Source organism: Oncorhynchus kisutch, linkage group LG30 (genome assembly GCF_002021735.2).
Source record: "Oncorhynchus kisutch isolate 150728-3 linkage group LG30, Okis_V2, whole genome shotgun sequence".
NCBI classification, from domain to species: domain Eukaryota; kingdom Metazoa; phylum Chordata; class Actinopteri; order Salmoniformes; family Salmonidae; genus Oncorhynchus; species Oncorhynchus kisutch.
In genome coordinates, this window is record NC_034203.2 from 11,399,071 (window position 1) to 11,420,428 (window position 21,358).

General features: G+C 44.2%; 1 protein-coding gene across 2 annotated transcripts in view; it reads left to right on the plus strand.

Moving 5' to 3' along the window:
- LOC109874483 (phosphatidylinositol 3-kinase regulatory subunit gamma) overlaps nt 1–21,358 on the plus strand; it is a 53,788-nt gene that overhangs the window by 24,484 nt on the left and 7,946 nt on the right. For both annotated transcript variants that reach the window (XM_020466387.2, XM_020466388.2), the window contains exons 3-15: nt 8,662–8,754; nt 10,666–10,743; nt 11,122–11,253; nt 11,617–11,824; nt 12,571–12,656; nt 12,983–13,082; nt 15,585–15,683; nt 15,985–16,165; nt 16,546–16,671; nt 17,123–17,265; nt 17,463–17,639; nt 17,956–18,027; nt 20,879–21,052. In XM_020466387.2, the coding sequence (XP_020321976.1) occupies nt 8,662–8,754; nt 10,666–10,743; nt 11,122–11,253; nt 11,617–11,824; nt 12,571–12,656; nt 12,983–13,082; nt 15,585–15,683; nt 15,985–16,165; nt 16,546–16,671; nt 17,123–17,265; nt 17,463–17,639; nt 17,956–18,027; nt 20,879–21,052 (1,669 nt within the window). The remainder of the gene's footprint in view (nt 1–8,661; nt 8,755–10,665; nt 10,744–11,121; nt 11,254–11,616; nt 11,825–12,570; nt 12,657–12,982; nt 13,083–15,584; nt 15,684–15,984; nt 16,166–16,545; nt 16,672–17,122; nt 17,266–17,462; nt 17,640–17,955; nt 18,028–20,878; nt 21,053–21,358) is intronic.

Below are 21,358 nucleotides of genomic sequence, written 5' to 3' on the forward strand. Positions count from 1 at the left end.
TCGTTACCATGACGATCAACGCTTGAATAGAAACGTAGTTCACACCCCCGATTTTGAAGTCAACACAGTCGCTACAGTCCCATTCGTTTTCTTTGCAGCCTCGTTTGAATGTCACGGTTGCGCATATTTGTATGGAGTGAGTTTACGTTACTAGCTAGACATTTTACCACTCTAGCTCTCCAGATTGAATTTACAAACATACCCAGAGTCTGCGCGCTGGACGTTTTGGTAAATTCAGAATGTTGTCCGATTGTCCATTCGGAAATTCTGAGCGTTTCCCTCTTGGAGCGTTAAGAGCACACACTGGATACTCTGGCCGAGGAGTAGGGTTGATCCGAGTGTTCTGACCATCACAACGGCAGTCAAGCACACAAGCTAACTGGATAGCTACTTCCAGACACAAATGAGAGAACGCCTCACTCGGACCATTTTACTCGTCCTAGCAGAGTTGGTTAGGCTGTTCTAATGTTATCCAGTGCATTGGTGAAATTTTTTGTCTCCCCAATTTTGTGGTATTCAGTTGGTAGTTATACAGTCCGGTCCCATCACTGCAACTCCCGTTCGGACTTTGGAGACGCCAAGGTCGAGAGCTGTGCGTCTTCCGAAACACAACCCAGCCAAGCCGCACTGCTTTTTGACACAATGCCCGCTTAACCCAGGAAGCCAGCCGCACCAATGTGTCGGAGGAGACACCGTGCACCTGGCAACCGTGTCAGCGTTGCATTGCACCCGGCCCGCCACAGGAGTTGCTAGTGCGCGATGGGACAAGAACTTCCCTGCCGGCCAAACCCTCCCCTAACCCGGATGACGCTGAACCAATTGTGCGCTTCCCCATGGGTCTCCCGGTCGCAGCCGGCTGCGACAGAGCCTGGACTGGAACAAGGATCTCTAGTGGCACAGCTAGCACTGTGATGCAGTGCCTTAGACCACTGCGCCACTCGGGAGGCCTGGTCAAATTAATTATGCTTTTTGGCCGAGGTTTACTGACACCGGCCATATTCAACAGGTGATGAGTGTTCGTAAATTCATCAGTTATTTTGCGCTCTGGCACACTCAGACGAGAGTGCTCTGAAATCGGAGTAGATAGCTAAGAGTGAATTTATGTCCATTGAGAACGCACAACAAGTATAGCACTTAGCTAAGAATGGCGTGAATAATCAAGTCAAAGGTTGGGTAGTCAGGTATCATATAGTTAATATACTTGGTAAGTTCGATGTATTAGTAGACAACTAACGTTAGGTAGCTAGCTAACATACCGGTACCTACTGCTCTAATGATATGTGGTTTGTAAGGATAGCATAGCCAACAAATTGTCAGCCAACATAATGTGTAGCGTAACTTATTTGAAAAGTCATTACTTTATTACATTGCTGAACACTTTCTTAACATTTGTCATTAATTAGATAAAGCAATGAATTTGTATCCGCTCTCGTCGGACTTCTGCTGCATATTTTCCACCATTTCCCTCTAATTTTATTATGGGCCCTAACTTTAATTTAGGCGAATGTAGTAAGACATCTGTGAACTTTTGGCATATGAACTCTATCCATACTATGACCAATAAGCATACTACATACCAAGTTTACATCACAAATAGTATGGTTAGTGCGGTTAGGATGAGTATTTGAACACAGCTCTGGATTGTACAATATTTGCCCATTTCATCGTTTCAAAATCCTTCAACTGCTGTCAAGTTGGTTGATGACCATTGCTAGGCAGCCATTTTCAAGTTTTGCCATAGATCTAAGCCAATTTTAAGTCAAAACTGTAACTAGGTCACTCAGGAACATTCAATGTCGTCTTGGTAAGCAACTCTAGTGTATATTTGTCTCCCAGTGTCTGTTGGAAAGCAGACTGAACCAGGTTTCCCTCTAGGATTTTGCTTAGCTCTGCCATTTATTTTTTATCTGAAGGGCCTTGATACACTGGCAAAAAATAAATAGGTGAGGGGGCAATATTACTGGCAGCGGGATGTTGCCAGCAACGGGATGAGACACTGGTGCAGTCATCAGTGTTGTCAACTGAAATGGAATCTTGGATGATCTACATTTTAATTTCTGCCAATTGGAGCATAGTCAACCGTAAATTCAGTTGGCAGAGACAGTGAAGATGGATGCTGAAACCCTTTGTGCTTGTTTCAGCTTTCATTTTGCTAAGGTAAATATTATTACTAGTATTACTTCTACTTGCAATTATCTCTACCAATTCATTATCCATGTGACTGATACAATGTTAAAATCATTTTATACATGTTTCCTAGCAAAGACGAGAAAGGGAATGTTGCTGGAAAAATAGAGGACATGGACCAGGTGGTTGTTGCTACAGTGACAGGGGAGGTGCTACAGCCAGCTGCCGAGAGAACTGGATGAAGAGGACTCTCACGCCTATAGAAGCTGGTTGAGGATGGACAAGGATGCCTTCAATTTCCTGTTGAGGATGGTGGAGCCATAGACCAGAGGTAGACGCACAAGTCTGCGAGACTATTCCTGCAGGGGAGTGCCTAACAGTAACCCTGAGATACCTGGCCACTGGGTTTACTTTCTCCGCTTTAGAATAGACCTTCCGTGTGAGTCAACACAGTATTTTAAGTTGTTACTTAGACCTGCAACGCCCTGTGTGAGATCTTCAGGCAGGAATACATGAAAGTGCTGACGACAGTGGAGGAGTGGGAGGCCATTCCAAGGAAGTTTGGGGAAAGCTGGAACTACCCACTGTCTTGGTGCTCTAAACGGCAAACACATCACCACCTAATGCTGGTTCCCATTTATTATAATTACAAAGGGACCCAACTCCAAGCAGATGCCGATCTGCGGTTCATTTATATAGATGTTGGTACCGATGGCAGGGTCGGCGATGTCGGTGTCTGGGCCAGGTGCGGCCTGATCGGCACACTGGAGGAAAATACAGTGCACATGCCACCTCGAAGCAGTCTGTCAGTAAGCGAGGTCCCCGTGTCCTGTGTTGTGGTGGCAGGTGAGGCGTTTGTCCTGAAGCCCTACATCATGCAGCCTTTATCATTGGACACTGCTGGATGAAAAAGGAGATCGATAACTACCGCCTCTCCAGAGTGAGGAGGTGTGTGGAGAATGTCTTTGGAGTTCTGACAAACCGGTTTAGGGTCTTCAGGTAGCCTATTCCGCTTAAACCGGTCAAAGTGGTGACCATCACCAATGCACCATGTGCGCTGCACAACTTCCCCAGGTCTCTAACCCTTACCCGTCATGTGTGCACATTCCATGGCCTCTGCTGCACGCTCTTCCGGTTTGGCTCGCTTCCTGCTGGGTTAACTTGGAGGGTTGAAGGGGATGCCAGGGAAAGTTTGGCACCAGGGTTGTCAGTACTCACACTGGTTTCTATAGAGTTCCGTCGAAACATGAGCTGACTGTAATATTTCCATTTGGAATTATTCACATCTGCTCCTGATCCAGATCACTTGGCACAGACCATCTTGTGCTTGCAGTTCTTTCAGCTCTTCCACTGCAAACGCAAATAATCTATTACCATGCGAGCTGTATATCTGTGTTGGTAATAATACAACCAAAACACTATACATGGGGATTGAAATTCATTTTGTTGTATGAATTGAATTAACTAGATACTTTGCATCAGTATACATAACCCACTTCCTAGATCAGAAAAGTGGGAGCCCACAATTGATATCCCATGACTAATTAGGAACTATCATCGCATTCAGTTTACATACCTGAGAAGGGCACCACTGTGCTCAGCCTGTGCAGGCATTTGAGCCACTTGTCCCTGTTTTTGTAGTCCTCATCTCAACTTGTAGTCATCTCGAGGATTCCAGAGATGAGGGTTCCCTGTTGGAAAAAAGTGCAGGGTGTGAGCAATGAAAGAATGGATAACAAACAGGCAAAACTTTGTTCACCTATTTACGTTTTTTAGCTAGCTAGTATAACAAATTGCTGCTGGCGCTGCAAGCCATCAGAGCTGCAGAATTATCTACAGTGTGTAGCTAACTGCACTGGCTAGCTTGATACATAGTCAGCTAGGTAGCCAACTGTGGTTACTGTATAGCAAATAGTACAGCTAATTATTAGCTTGCTATGGGCTAATAACATAGGGAAAGGCACCAATTATACGGCGCACTGAAGATTGTTTCAGAACCATGGACAGCGACCATATCCAACGTGGGAGAGTGCATTTGTTATAAAGTAGTATTTGATTTATTAGTGTTGCACCACTATTTGTACATCATATAACAATATACAATTTCAGTATCGCATGTTTTAGCGTGATGGACTGTGCAATCCCAGTGACAGGTGTCTTGTGCACCATTAATTATTATAATTTATTTTGTTTTGAGACTAATCAACTACAGAAACTTTTGTTGACCAAACAGCCTATCAACCAAACAATTGACCAGTCAAGGGTGGTCAGACCTAATAAAAACATATATATTGTATATACAATACCAGTCAAAAGTTTGGTCACACCTAGGGTTTTTATTTTATTTGTACTATTTTCTACATTGTAGAATAACTATGAAATAACACACATGGAATCATGTCGTAACCAAAAAAAAGTCTTAAACAAATCCAAATATATTTTAGATTCTTCAAAGTAGCCACCTTTCCTTTGATGAGCAGGTGTCATGTAGTGTACCTTTTTTTTTATATAAAAAGGGTAGGGGCATGGATCAGAAAACTGGTCAGTATCTCCTTCGCATAGAGTTGATCAGGTTGTTGAATGTGGCCTGCAGAATGTTGTCCCACTCCTCTTCAATGGCTTCGCGAAAGTGCTGGATATTGGCGGGAACTGGAACATGCTGTCATACGCGTTGATCCAGAGCATCCTAAACATGCTCAATGGGTGACATGTCTGAGTATGCAGGCCATAGAAGACCTGGGATACATTGTGTACAGGTCCTTGCGACGTGGGGTCATGTAATATCGTGATGGCAACGGATGAATGGTACGACAATGGGCCTCAGAATCTCATCACGGTATATCTGTGCATTTAAATTACCATTGATAAAATGCAATTGTGTTCATTGTATGTAGCTTATGCCTTCCCATATCATAACCCCACCGCCCCCATGGGGCACTCTGTTACGTCAGCAAACCACTCGCCCACATGACACCATACACGCTATCTGCCTGGTACAGTTGAAATCGGGATTCATCCATGAAGACCACACTTCTCCACTGAAGTCGGTGACGACGCCGAACTGCAGTCAGGTCAAGGCCCTGGTGAGGATGACGAGCACACCGATGAGGCCGCTTATGGTAGAGAAGTGAACGTTACATTCTCTGGCAACAGCTCTGGTGGACATTCCTGCAGTCCGCATGCCAATTGCGTGCTCCCTCAACTTGAGACATCTGCGATGTTGTGACAAAACTGTACATTTTAGAGCGAGTGGCCATTTTATTTTCCCTAGCACAGTGCACCTGTGCAATGTTAATGCTGTTTAATCAGCTTCTTGATATGCTGCACCTGTCAAGGGATGGATTATCTTGGCAAAGGAGAAATGCTCACAAATGTATGCACGGAATTTGAGAAATAAGCTTTGTGTGCGCATGGAACATTTCTGGGATCTTTATTTCAGCTAGTTAAACATGGGACCAACACTACATGTTGTGTTTTATATTTATTATTCTGTGTGTGTATGTATGTATGTATATGTGGATATACAGTGGGGAGAACAAGTATTTGATACACTGCCGATTTTGCAGGTGTTCCTACTTACAAAGCATGTAGAGGTCTCATAGGTACACTTCAACTGTGAGAGACTGAATCTAAAACAAAATCCAGGAAATCATTGTGTGATTTTTAAGTAATTCATTTGCATTTTATTGCATGACATAAGTATTTGTTACATCAGAAAAGCAGAACTTAATATTTGGTACAGAAACCTTTGTTTGCAATTAGAGATCATATGTTTCCTGTAGTTCTTGACCAGGTTTCCACACACTGCAGCAGGGATTTTGGCCCACTCCTCCATACAGACCTTCTCCAGATCCTTCAGGTTTCGGGGCTGTCGCTGGGCAATACGGACTTTCAGCTCCCTCCAAAGATTTTCTATTGAGTTCAGGTCTGGAGAATGGCTAGGCCACGCCAGGACCTTGAGATGCTTCTTACGGAGCCACTCCTTAGTTTCCCTGGCTGTGTGTTTCGGGTCGTTGTCATGCTGGAAGACCCAGCCACGGCACATCTTCAATGCTCTTACTGAGGGAAGGAGGTTGTTGGCCAAGATCTCACGATACATGGCCCTATCCATCCTCCCCTCAATACGGTGCAGTGTCCTGTCCTCTTTGCAGAAAAGCATCCCCAAAGAATGATGTTTCCACCTCCATGCTTCACGGTTGGGATGGTGTTCTTGGGGTTGTACTCATCCTTCTTCTTCCTCCAAACACAGCGAGTGGAGTTTAGACCAAAAAGCTCTATTTTTGTCTCATCAGACCACATGACCTACTCCCATTCCTCCTCTGGATCATCCAGATGGTCATTGGCAAACTTCAGACGGGCCTGGACATGCGCTGGCTTGATCAGGGGGACCTTGCATGTGCTGCAGGATTTTAATCCATGACAGTGTAGTGTGTTACTAATGTTTTTTTTTGAGACTGTGGTCCCAGTTCTCTTCAAGTCATTGACCAGGTCCTGCCGTGTAGTTCTGGGCTGATCACTCACCTTCCTCATGATCATTGATGCCCCACGAGGTAAGATCTTGCATGGAGCCCCAGACCGAGGGTGATTGACCGTGACCTTGAACTTCCATTTTCTAATAATTGTGCCAACAGTTGTTGCCTTCTCACCAAGCTGCTTGCCTATTGTCCTGTAGCCCATCCCAGCCTTGTGCAGGTCCACAATTTTTTTCCCTGATGTCCTTACACAGCTCTCTGGTCTTGGCCATTGTGGAGAGGTTGGAGTCTGTTTGATTGAGTGTGTGGACGGGTGTCTTTTTATACAGGTAACGAGTTCAAACCGGTGCAGTTAATACAGGTAATGAGTGGAGAACAGGAGGGATTCTTAAATAAAAACGAACAGGTCTGTGAGAGCTGGAATTCTTACTGGTTGGTAGGTGATCAAATACTTAATTACTTAGAAATCATACAGTGTGATTTTCTGGATTTCTGTTTTAGATTCCGTCTCTCACAGTTGAAGTGTACCTATGATAAAAATTACAGACCTCTACATGCTTTGTAAGTAGAAAACACTGCCGATTTTTTTGCAGGTTATCAAATACTTGTTCTCCTCAGTGTGTGTGTGTGCGTTTTTATATATTTTAAATTGTGGGATATTTTCAATCAGTCAGCAGGTAATGTCAGTGGGAAAATGTCCCTTTCTGAGGGTGGGGGGGGGGGGCTCCCCTCAACGTATATTGAAACGTGCCGGATTGCCCTTTTTTAAAAAAATTTTTTTGGGGTGTGTTGATTTCTGAATGTCAGTTCTCCCTCCCTCATATCCTTATCGGGCACATGCATGAAGTATGTACATGCCCCCTTTCTCTTTCCCTCTCTCGCTTTCACATATGCGCACACAAACATAATCTCTAAGTCTGCTCCTGCAACCATGACTTGTGGATGCGTGCATGTGTGTCTCAAATTCTTTGAGGGTGTTTTTAAATTTGCATATGTTAGAGCGAGTAGAGGAAGAGCTTTCGTGTACTTACTGCATGCGCTTGCCCATTATCAAGAGGTGAGGGAGGGAGAACTGACATTTGAAAATCAACCCACCGAAAATGCGCGCTGCTGCGTTCTAGCGCAGGCTAACGCTCACCACTCACCCTCCGAAAAGCAGGCAAAGTTTCCATGTTTAATGTGCAACAGAGCGAGCGAGAGGGGCGGAATGTGCTGACGCAGTGTTTTTTTGTCTTAACACCCCAAATTAATAATCAGTGCGGTTTAGCCGTGCACTGCCAGGAGCAGAAGCCTGCCAAGCTCTGGCCTCGCGAGCAGTGGGCCCGAAAAGGAGGCCCTGGCAGCCGGCCACAGAGCTTTTGCTTGTTCAGGATTTTTGATTCAATCCTTTATTGTGCTCCACTCAGGCAAAGGGCCAAGGCGAAACAAACGCAGAGAAATGACTGGAGGGATGGAAAAAGGAGAGGGAAAATAAAAAGGGAAATGGGATCCTTTTTCCTCTCTCTCTTGTGCCTCGCTCTGTTGCCCTTCCCTCTCTTTCTCTCTTCCCTACCTCTCTCCTTTACCTTTTATTTTGTATATATTTGTAAAAATAATAATATTTAACCTTAAACTAGGCAAGTCAAGGACTAACCCCCTCTATCCCTCCCTCTCTCCTTTCCCTGTATCCCTCCCTCTCTCCTTTCCCTCTCGCTCTCTATCTCCCCCTCTCCTTCTCCCGCTGTGACTGAAAACATATTTGGTTTACTGTGTGGTGAGGGTGAAAAGTCGACAACTCTGGTTTTGTTGTCTTTCTTCCCCTTTGTATCAATGGCAAATTGCTTCTCTGAGTATTTGTATTTTGAACACTGTAAAAGTAATGTATAAGACAATAGTCTTGTTGGCTGCCTCCAACTGCTGTTTATGGGCTATGTGGTCTTTTTTGTGCAAATATGAAATGAAAAGCACATGCATTGTAAAGGACAAGAAATAGTCTGGTCGTGCTCCTATGTCAATGGAGGCCTCCTGGAGTCCCGTTTTAAGGTCTTGTCTGAAAATGTAACCATCATTTGTGTCGTTTCAGATGTTTCTCTTCTGGATTTGACCGAGCAGTTCACACCGCCAGAAACTGCTCCCCACACCCTGGTGAACCTAGTGGAGGCCATTGAGAAGAAAGGTACACACCAACCAACACACAGCACCATAAACATGCATACACAGTAAACATAAATAGTAGTGGCCATTCAGAGGAGAGATACTATGGGAATGCAATAAATTACTCTTAGGTTTTGGAGTAATGGAACACTGTCTAATACCTCCAGACTGCACTGCACCGTTTCACTGTTGTGTTTACTTGTCGCTGACAGATTTATTCTCACCTGTGCGCTGATAGTGCCATGCAGTGTTGCAGGACAGGGGCTACATTCACACTGCATTATGGAGGTCTTCATTCACAGTTTCTCTCTTTCACACATTCAACGCACACACACACACACACTTCCTCCCACTCTAACCAATTTCACAACATTGTGTGAAATATTATTATTTTAGACGTGTCATTTCACGGTTCGGGCCATAGTGTAAATGACACATTTTCATTTACATCGTACATTCAACAATTCCACTTTTTCGAGGACACATTCAGCCCTACATTGGCCTCTGGTCAAAAGTAGTGCACTATATAAGGAAAAGGGTGCCTTGTGGTATGCAGACTGAAATACTTCCTCTAACATTTTCTTCCACACAGGTTGCACAGATTTGGTCTCTTCCTCTATCCTGCATCATAGCTTCCCCGGAGTTTATTCATAATCACATCCCTAGTAGGGATGGGCATGAGTAATCAAGTCCTCGAACTGATGTCAAAACTCAATCTTTACCAGAGATTTAAATAAAAAAATCTAATATTGTAAAACTATTTGGTCGAAATGTTGTCTTTAAGACAAAGTTAATTTGCTTTGACTCTGGTGTTCCATTTGTACATGTGCATTTGCGGCTCCTTAAATTCTCTTTCGTGTCTCACTCAATTGCGTTCTGACCGCTCCTTCTACACACTCGTGCTGAGTGCGACTACAGAAATAAATGCCTATAAAAACGTATCTTACTGATAGGATACACATGCTGTATTCCTTACCAAATAACGACAGTGTTTAAACAAATTCTAAATGGACTGGTTGACTAAAGTAGGGAAATATGTGTTCCAACAATGACTTGCAGTTTTGGAATAATTGTAATTTTCCTACTTTGCTGTTGACACGAGTTACCCCAGCCACAAAGTCAAAATTGGCTATATCGTAAAAATTCATGAAAACCAACATTTGCATTTTGGTCTAAATTGAAGGTAGGGGCTAGGCATAAGGTCACCGGTGTGGTTAAGGTTAGGGTTAACGGTTAGGTTTAAAACCAGATTTTAAGGAATTGTAGAAACAGTCCAGTGTTTATGGTTTTGTAGCTGTGGTAACTAACGTTAGTGACGACCGTACTTTGCGAGCTGCTAGTGACATTTTGAATTGGTACGACTCGGCTATTACCCCGGTAAACACAGACTGGTTCCACACTGAAAATAGGCAACAACATTAGTTTGATGAAGACAGAGCGTGTTTTCATCAGAATCCTGGCCATAGTTCATCTCCATGCAGTGTTAAATGTAGAAAAATTCCAAGGAACAGGCATAATAAACTCAATCGAACGTCTGTATCTCGAAAAGAACACCATTTGTGTTTTGTGACCCTGAAAAATGTATTTCAACTGCCAAATTCAGACACGAGATGCAAATCCCACTTTACCGTTTTTATTTTATTTGACATGTTTGTTTATTTTACTATAAAATAGGTGTCTTGATTGTAATAAGGCTCTGTAAATAGCAGCTACATTATCATAATTAGGTACTGTTTGCATATAGATAAATGCACACACTCCAACTGTCAAAAAAGTAAAAATGCCAGGCCCTAATCCCTAGGATCTTTACATTTTAATGTAACCATCTGTCTGCGTCTGTCATCCCAAGTCAGGCAGTCATGCATACTATAGAGGGGGCTTTTTTTTTTTTTTTTTAGAAGGCTGATGAGCTATTGTCTCGATTCGTCTGCAGGTCTGGACTGCAAGACACTGTACAGGACACCTGTGGCATCCTCCAACTCGGAGAGCCCAACACAGAGCTGGAGTGGTGGTGAGTTACTCCAGTCACGCTCCAGCTGTATTTGTTCTGTTAGAATTAGTATAGTAATGCTCGAAGTGACGTGTTTTGAATGAGTGATAACTCACCCCCCACGTATTTATCTTATTAGACTTCCACTGTAGTAGAAGGCCATTTTATATCCACTTTGGGCTAACAACACTTACTTTGTACAACCTCTAAATAATACATGTATACCTTTTCTCAAACCCATAGTGCATGATAAGACTTGCTACACTATTAGCATATAAATGTAGGTATATCATGCACGTAATGCATTCAAAATGCTCCCAATGCTTTTTCCGTGTGGCAAATCTGGCTGAATGAAATGCAGCTGGCCGGACCCACTGACTGTCTCTCTCCCCCCCCCAGAGGTGGAGTCGGGTAGTGACGTGGGCACCTTGTCGGAGTGTGTGGTCCGCTACCTGAGGGAGCTGCCGTCCCCCGTCATCCCCCCCGGTGTTTACCCAGACCTGCAGGCTGCGCTGCAGCACGGCGCCGCGGGTACATGCCACATTTCACTGACCCCTGCTTGTGCTCAACTGTCCGCCCCCCACCAACCCATCCCTATCCCAGACGATACAGACCTAGGCTATAGAAAGTCACAGAATCACATGAAGCTGATTGTGTGGCGTGTCAATCGCGTGCCCCCCCTCCTGCCTGTGAGAATAAGCCAGTAGTGGAGTGCTGGGGATGAGCTAGTCACAGGCATCCCAAAAATATTGTAACTTATAAAGCTACCCTGGTCCCTGGGGATGCCAGGGACTTTGTGTGTATGTGTGCTGAGAGCGAGTTCCTTGTTGTGTGTTCACACTTGCTTGTGTGAGTAAGGGGCTGTGGTAACATGTGGTCTGCCTCCTCTCACAGACTTGGCGGCAAGCAGCAGCGGAGGCAGGGAGCTGAGCCTGGTCCTGGAGAGGGCCACTAGTGTGCCCCTGCACCATCGCCTCACTCTGCAGTACCTACTCACACACCTGGGCAAGGTGGGCCAGGGCTCCCAGCTCAACGGCCTGGACCCTCACACCCTGGGCCTGGTCTTTGGGCCGCTGCTGATCCGGCCCAGCTCTGCTACTGGGTGAGTAGGAGAATACATGATCTAACATTCACACCCCTGAGTCAATATTTGTAGAATTACCTTTGGGCAGCAATTACAGCAATTTGGAATTTCCAACACATTACTGTTTCTTATAAAAAAAGCAAGAAGGCAGTCTTTGTTGTTTTTACAATGTTCTAACGCCACATTCACACCACCCAGACATATGCCAACAAACAACAGAGTTGGGTCAGTGTATGCCGCTCGTCTGTGTTGGTTGCCATTTTGTTTGGTAATATTTTGTCTAATTCGGCATGTTCAATCAGCATTTGGTGTCAGGAATGGGAGTATTGTGTGAGCAGTGCGCAAGCATCATAATGGATTAAATTCATACTGTATAAACCGTTGCTTTTCACTAGTTCTCAAATTGCTTTACATTGGAGTAACTAAACTCAAACCCCACCCTTGTGATGCACAGCAGCCATTTTGTGTCGGATTGCGTAGTTACCACACAGCTAGTGAATATCCTACCACATAGCTAGTGATATCCTCTTGAGATGGACAAGTGAGGGCTCCAATGGCACTGGTTTAGTGGAAGAACATGTGATTGTTAGTGCTCTCTCCCTCGTGTGACTCAAGAGGAAATCCCTAATGCTAAAAGCTGTTATTACAGACTGCAGCTGAGTACTTTTCCCCTGCCTCCTTAGCACCATGTGTTTTGAATGACCTGCCGCTGACTGAACATCTTATGACTGTGTGTCTTACTCCCTGCTGTTGTTGATTGACAGGTGGGAGGTGGGGGAGGAGTTCCCTGCACTCGCGCTGGAGAGGCTGCTGATGGAGAGGGCCATGGGACAGGAAGTCCCGCCCCCTGGTATGGATGGGTAGATACAGTGCTCTAAATTTGGAGGGCTCAATAGAAATTAATATAGAACCTGGACTGGATGAAAATAGTTTTAGTTTTTTGAATGGTTTGCACAGAATAATGGATTGTACTATTTACTGTGCATAACTTAGTGCTGATTTGTACAGACCAATAAGCACACACGAAACATCCCCAACTAAAGATGATTTGGCTTGTGTGTCAGGATCTGTATGTGTAAATGAGACTTTTTCTATTGAAAATCTCTTGTGATGTTTGCTTGTCCAAAACATTCTAATCTAATGGGGTTTTCGGTTGTATCCGTGTGTTTTGTATAGCTCTACCAGTCAAGCCAATGAAGGCCAAAACCACGACTCCAGCCATGACTGAGACTCGCATACTGAGTGATTCCGAGTGGTACTGGGGGGAAATCTCCAGGTAAAGAGCCACTCGTGTATCAATAACATTTCTAAATCCTCAATTAAATAATTTACTACATCAACAAAATAGTTTGGCCCCCAAGTTTTCACACTTTATTTTTTATTGTTAAACTGCGTTAAAACACCAGCAAATCAGCTCCAAGTGATTTTAATTACAGATTGCCTTTGAAAATTATTCAGACCCCTTGACTTTTTCCACGTTTTGTTAGGTTACAGCCTTCTAAAATATTTTTTCCCCTCATCAATCTACACACAATACCCCATAATGACAAAGCAAAAACAGGTTTTTAGAAATGCTTGCAAATGTATTAAAAATAAAAACAGAAATACCTTAGTTACAGAAGTATTCAGACCATATGCTATGAGACCTGAAAATGAGCTCGGGTGCATCCGGTTTCCAACTGAAATATTATATTTACATAAGTATTCAGACCCTTTACTCAGTACTTTGTTGAAGCATCTTTGGCAGAGATTACTGCCTCGAGTCTTCTTGGGTATGACGCTACAAGCTTGACACACCTGTATTTGGGGAGTTTCACCCATTTCTTCTCTGCAGATCCTCTCAAGCTCTGTCAGTGGGGTGGGGAGCGTTGCTGCACAGCTATTTTCAGGTCTCTCCAGAGATGTTCGATCAGGTTTAAGTCCGGGCTCTAGCTGGGCCACTCAAGGACATTCAGAGACTTATCCCGAAGCCACTCCTGCCTTGTCTTGGGTTTGTGCTTAGTGTCGTTGTCCTGTTGGAAGGTGAACCTTCGCCCCAGTCTGAGGTCCTGAGTGCTCTGGAGCAGGTTTTCATCAAGGATCTCTGTACTTTGCGCCGTTCATCTTTGCCTTGATCCTGACTAGTCACCCAGTCCCTGCCACTGAAAAACATCCTCACAGCATGATTCTGCCACCACCATGCTTCACAGTAGGGATGGTGCCAGGTTTCTTCCAGATGTGACCCTTGTCATTCAGGCCAAAGAGTTCAATCTTGGTTTCATCAGACCAGAGAATCTTGTTTCTCATTGAGAGTTTTTAGGTGCCTTTTGGTAAACTGCAAGCCGGCTGTCATTTGTCTTTTACTGAGGAGTGGCTTCGGTCTGGCCACTCTACCATAAATGCCTGATTTGTGGAGTGTTGCATAGATGGAAGAAACTTCCAGAAGGACAACCATCTCAACAGAGGAACTCTAGAGCTTTGTCAGTGACCATCGGGTTCTTGGTCACCTCCCTGATCAAGGCCCTTCTCCTCCGATTGCTCAGTTTGGCCGGCCAGCTCTAGGAAGATTCTTGGTGGTTCTAAACTTCTTCCATTTAAGAATGATGGAGGCCACTGTGTTCTTGGGGACCTTCAATGCTGCAGAAATGTTTTGTTACACTTTCCCCAGATCTGTGCCACGACACAATCCTATCTCGGAGCTCTACGGACAATTCCTTCGACCTCATGGCTTGGTTTTTGCTCTGGCATGCACTGTCAACTGTGGGACCTTATATAGACAGGTGTGTGCCTTTCCTAATTATGTCCAATCAATTGAATTTACCACAGGTGGACTCCAATCAAGTTGTAGAAACATCTCAAGGATGATCAAAAGAAACAGGATGTACCTGAGCTCAATTTTGAGTCTCATAGCAAAGAGTCTGAATGCTTATGTATTAATGTTTCAATTTTTTAAATTAAATTTGTAACAATTTCTATTAACCTGTTTTTGCTTTGTCATTATGGGTATTGTGTGTATATTGCTGAGGGTTTCTATTTAATATATTTAAAAATTAGGCTGTAACGTAACAAAATGTGGAAAAAGTCAAAGGGTCTGAATACTTTCCGAAGGCCCTGTATGTGATCATATACAAATGTAAGCAAGGTTTGAAGTGGTTATGTTTTAATCAAATATTATATCTATTTGGGTTTCTTGCGGTCAATTTTGCAATCTATTATTTAAAATGATGTTCCGGACACCTGACTATCCGCTCAAGACAAAATCATCCCGTGGCTGAATGTAGGTGATGATCCCTGGCCTATAGTATTTATTTATCCAGTAACCACATTTTTGTGTGGATTAAAACTGGATTATAGTAAAAAACTATTTGTAGATTATGGTATACCATAATCAGCTCTCATGAAACAGCCTATTGTCGTCATGTGCTAGTCATTAAATTGTATTGTGTGTTAAAGTAAAAAATCTTGTATAATTTGGTCAGCTGCGTGATTAACTGCTTTGTTCATTCGTGTTAGAAATTGAGAGTTCCGGCAAAAGTTTCCACCCTCTCAAAAGGAAACTCTCAGCCAGAGTCGAAGCAGTTTTAAGCACCTCCTTCGCCAGATCCTAATATGTCCAAATAACCAGTGAAGAAAACCCCAAAATCGGAGCTTCTGCTGCTAGTTATCTCACACATTCCATTTAGTCCCGGAAGATTCTTTGGTCTACGAGTAGAATCTGCCCACGGGAGATTATATTGTGAAGGATGTGGTGCTTTCATGAATTCACAATCCCCTTCATCTGTGCCATTGTTGTTTCCAGGGAGGAGGTGAACGAGAAGATGAGAGACACCCCTGACGGGACGTTCATGGTCCGCGACGCCTCCAGCAAACTGGAAGGAGAGTACACACTGACCCTCAGGTGAGAGGCTACTCCTAGTATCAAGTAATATATAGTATAGGTCTTATGTAAAGAGCGGAGGACGGTCAACATAACACATTTACTAAACGTCTGTAAATGAGTGATTTTTGATCTCCTTTTAGAATGTGGAATGTAAGTTTGCTATTGCGATACTTGGGTCTTGGGTTCACGTTTGGAAAAAGAGCAAATGGTTAAAAAGGATCTACAGAATTAATCTTAATGAAAGCAACATCACATTCACCGAGATTTCAAATGTATTTCTCGCCATTGACATTGATGTCTCACCGTTTCTCAACCACAGGAAAGGAGGCAACAACAAGCTGATAAAGATCTGCCACCGTGGCGGTCGCTATGGCTTCTCCGAGCCGCTCACCTTCACCACGGTGGTGGAGCTCATCAACCACTACCGCCACGATTCCCTGGCCCAGTACAACGCTAAGCTAGACACCCGGCTCCTCTACCCCGTCTCCAAATACCAACAGGTACCTACTTTACACTACATGTACATTGACAACGACAGACAACTTTACTGTGCATCGAAATTGAACTTTGTCCTATTGCTGGCCTGCCTTTCTAACCTTAGGATTACCACTACCGCCACAATCTTCTGTAGTCTATGCCAGGACCACAGATGCATATTTCAGCCAACTCTTGAGATGTATACATTCAGTTTTTCCTTTACTTTTTTTCTCTCCACTCCTTGAATTCCAAAACATTGCCAGTTAGAGTGCAAGTTAGAATGACATTTTCACGGAACGGTTTGATTCCTGCTCAGTTTGTATTGCAGCATCATTGTCCTCCCGCTTGATTGGCTGCTTTGTGAATATTGTCACTGACAGTTGTATAACGTTGCTTTCCTCAGGAGGAGCTGGTGAAAGAGGACAGCATTGAGGCGGTGGGCGAGCAGCTGAAAGTGTACCACGAGCAGTACCAGGAGAAGAGCCGGGAGTACGACGTGCTCTACGAGGAGTACACACGCACCTCACAGGTACTATACTGCTTCCTGTACTGTAAAGGGCGTACTGGGTCCATACTTCTGGAACACACCTCTGTCTCAGGCTCTGTCACAATACTCTGAAATGAGATTTTTCTTGTATCCTTCTTTTATCCTTGCTCTCTAACCAATGATCTGAGAGGACAGGTGAAAAGAAAATGGTGGAAATTCACATCCCTCCTAACTGCCATTGCCATGAGTGGAAAAGCGAAGAAGATAAGACTCCATTTCAAAGTATTTCAAAGTCCTGTGTGGTTTAGTTGGTAGAGCATGGCGCTTGCAATGCCAAGGGATGTGGGTTCGATTCCCACTGGGACCACCCATACGTAAAATGTACGCACGCATGACTGTAAGTGGTCGCAAAAGGAGAGGAAACAAATAGGAGGATTGCATTGGTCCCATCATGCGCCATGCTGACTTGTGTTCCCCTGTGTGTCTCTGTCAGGAGCTCCAGATGAAGCGCACGGCTATCGAGGCCTTTGGCGAGACCATCAAGATCTTTGAGGAGCAGTGTGAGACCCAGGAGCGCTACAGCAAAGAGTCCATCGAGAAGTTCCTACGCGAAGGCAACGACAAGGAGATCCAGAAGTAAGCGTTTTGCCTGTCCATAGTGACATGGGTATTTCAACCACAACTTGTGTTAAACTAGTACCTCTGTATGTACGTAGGCTGTATTTTAAGACAATTTAAAACATCAGTCAATGTATTGTAAAGAACAGTCAAACCAGACCACTACCAATGAACCCCAGAGGTGATTTGTTATGCCCCCCCCTCTCTCACTTCAGGATCCAGAGCAACTCAGAGCGCCTGAAGTCTAGGGTGACGGAGATCCACGACAGCAAGAGAAAGCTGGAGCAGGATCTGAAGCAGCAGGCCACTGACAACCGAGAGATTGACAAGAGGATGAACAGCCTGAAGCCGGACCTCATTCAGCTAAGGAAGATCAGGGACCAGTACCTGGTGTAAGAAAACGCAATACTATAGAGACATTTTTTTTGTTTACCATGAAACATTATGTTCGAGTGACGTGCACTCATCCCGACATCATCACAAAGCTCTGTAGCAGGATAGCTAACGCTGATGACCATTAAAACACGCAAGACTCATGGCTATAGCTATGTTCAACAAGTTATATTATTTAAATATGCAATTTATTTATTTATATATATATATATATATATATATATATATATATATATATATATATATATATATATTACTATTTGTTGACTGAATTGAAGTGGACTTGTGTGCAATTCTGTTTCTTTGGTCTTGCAGATGGTTGACACAGAAGGGGACGAGGCAGAAGAGTATAAATGAGTGGCTGGGCATAAAGAACGAGGCAGAAGAGTAAGTGACAAAGTTGCAACATTTGGCAAGTGTTTAGATTGCGTGTTATAAAACTATACCTGTTGGGTGCGTCTGTAAAATGTGAATTTGAAACTGTTGCCTTGTATTCTGTATTGACGTTATATTGTTCTTGTATTTTGTATGGACGTCATATTGATGTATTTTCGGGGGAGGTATTTTATTAGGATCGCCATTAGCTGTTGCAAAAGCTGCAGCTACTCTTCCTGGGGTCCACACGAAACATGACATAATACAGAACATTAATAGACAAGGACAGAACTACATACATTTTTAAAAAGGCACACGTAGCCTAAAAAATACATACATACATACATACACAAACTATCTAGGCCAAATAGGGGAGAAGGCGTTGTCCCGTGAGGTAGTGCTTTAGCTGTTTTTTTTAAACCAGGTTTGCTGTTCATTTGATACATTTGAGAGAACTCGGGGGTTTTCTTTAATGGAAGCTTCTCTTATGTCAAACGTGTACTGGGGGGGGGGGGTGTGGGAGGGGTCACAAATGGTTGAGAGACAGCTATTGGGGAACTGTGGGGGGATCTTTTCAGGGTTCAGTTCACATTTTTTGGCCTGGTGGTAGATCGGTCAACATGCCCTTGAGCAGGTCATTGACCCTGGTTGCTACTGTGTGTCGCTCTGAATGGGAATCTGTTGGATGACTGGTATCATGTAGTTATTGAGCGGGTTCACTGCAATCAAATCAAATTAATTTATATAGCCCTTCTTACATCAGCTGATATCTCAAAGTGCTGTACAGTAACCCAGCCTAAAACCCCAAACAGAAAGCAATGCAGGTGTAGAAGCACGGTGGCTAGGAAAAACTCCCTAGAAAGGCCAAAACCTAGGAAGAAACCTAGAGAGGAACCAGGCTATGAGGGGTGGCCAGTCCTCTTCTGGCTGTGCCGGGTGGAGATTATAACAGAACATGGCCAAGATGTTCAAATGTTCATAAATTGCCAGCATGGTCAAATAATAATAATCGCAGTAGTTATCGAGGGTGCAGCAAGTCAGCACCTCAGGAGTAAATGTCAGTTGGCTTTTCATAGCTGATCATTAAGAGTATCTCTACCTCTCCTGCAGTCTCTAAAGAGTTGAAAACAGCAGGTCTGGGACAGGTAGCACGTCCGGTCAACGGGTCAGGGTTCCATAGCCGCAGGCAGAACAGTTGAAACTGGAGCAGTAGCACGGCCAGGTGGACTGTGGACAGCAAGGAGTCATCATGCCAGGTAGTCCTGAGGCATGGTCCTAGGGCTCAGGTGCTCCGGGAGAGAGAAAGAGAGAAATAGAGAATTAGAGAGAGCATACTTAAATTCACACAGTACACCCGATAAGACAGGAGACATACTCCAGATATAACAAACTGACCCTAGCCCCCCGACACATAAATACTGGAGGCTGAGACAGGAGGGGTCAGGAGACACTGTGGCCCCATCCGATGATACCCCCGGACCGGGCCAAACAGGAAGGATATAACACCACCCACTTTGCCAAAGCAACACCACTAGAGGGGTATCTTCAACTACCAACTTACCATCCTGAGACAAGGCTGAGTATAGCCCACAAAGATCTCTGCCACGGCCCAACCCAAGGGGGGGCGCCAACCCAGACAGGAAGATCACGTCAGTGACTCAACCCACTCAAGTGACGCACCCCTCCTAGGGACGGCATGAAAGAGCACCAGTAAGCCAGTGACTCAGCCCCTGTAATAGGGTTAGAGGCAGAGAATCCCAGTGGAGAGAGGGGAACCGGCCAGGCAGAGACAGGAAGGGTCCAGAGTCTTTCCGTTCACCTTCCCACTCCTGGGCCAGACTACACTCAATCATATGATCCACTGAAGAGATGAGTCTTCAGTAAAGACTTAAAGGTTGAGACCGAGTCTGCATCTCTCACATGGGTAGGCAGACCATTTCATAAAAATGTAGCTCTATACGAGAAAGCCCTGCCTCCAGCTGTTTGCTTAGAAATTCTAGGAAAAATTAGGAGGCCTGTGTCTTGTGACCGTAGCGTACGTGTAGGTATGTACGGCAGGACCAAATCAGAAAGATAAGTAGGAACAAGCCCATGTAATGCTTTGCAGGTTAGCAGTAAAACCTTGAAATCAGCCCTTGCCTTAACAGGAAGCCAGTGTAGGGAGGCTAGCACTGGAGTAATATGATCAAATTGTTTGGTTCTAGTCAGGATTCTAGCACTAACTGAAGTTTATTTCGTGCTTTATCCGGGTAGCCGGAAAGTAAAGCATTGCGAGGAATGGAAGATTCAATATAGGCCGATAGTTTTTTATATTTTCTGGGTCAAGGTTTGGCTTTTTCAAGAGAGGCTTTATTACTGCCACTTTTAGTGAGTTTGGTACACATCCGGTGGATAGAGAGCCTTTTTATTATGTTCAAAATAGGAGGGCCAAGCACAGGAAGCAGCTCTTTCAGTAGTTTAGTTGGAATAGGGTCCAGTATGCAACTTGTAGGTTATTGTAAACAAGTATATTGTATGTTTCGAATATTCAAAGAATAAAACATTAATTAAAACAGTGTGGTGTACTGCAGGGAAGCTCTCTAGACCCTCTACTCTTTTCTATTTTTACCAATGACCTGCCACTGTCATTAAACAAAGCATGTGTGTCCATATTCTTGTTGTAAAAAGACATTTACACAATGACAATTATGTCCTTGCAAACAATTCTGCCCACTGAGTATAACCAGGTTGCCTTTCCGTAAAAGCTGCAATGCCTTTAAACTCTGCACCAGCTACCCAAAAGTAATCCTAACACCTTTATAAAGAATTTTGTAAAACATCCAGTGAGGCGATGAGTCATTAACACCCTGTCTCCCTCCTACAGCTCATACTCGCTGGTGGAGGAGGATGAGGGCTCGCCCCACCACGACGAGTGCACATGGTACGTGGGCGACATCAAGCGCACCCAGGCAGAGGAGCTGCTTAGGGACAAGTGTGACGGCACCTTCCTCATCCGAGAGAGCCAGACGCAGAAGGGCTCCTACGCCTGCTCCGTGGTGTGAGTGTTTATTTCAGTGTGTTACATGTCAGTCAAAAGGGCTAAGATTATTCTATGATGGGCTGAACTATTTTAAAACGGGCAAAGAAAATGTATGCGGTTTTACTTCCCACCTGTTGTTGGCCTTCCCCCAAATGACCATTGTACACTGTGCCATTTAATAAAGAGGATTCCAAAGGGGGGAGACCAATATAGCTTCTGGGGAGGTCAAAGCTGTGTGCTGGAAAACCTTGGCAGTGTTGGGGCTTCAGACCAGCCCTAACATCTCACTTAAAATTGAGTTTTTAGTGTTTAATTACAAATGAA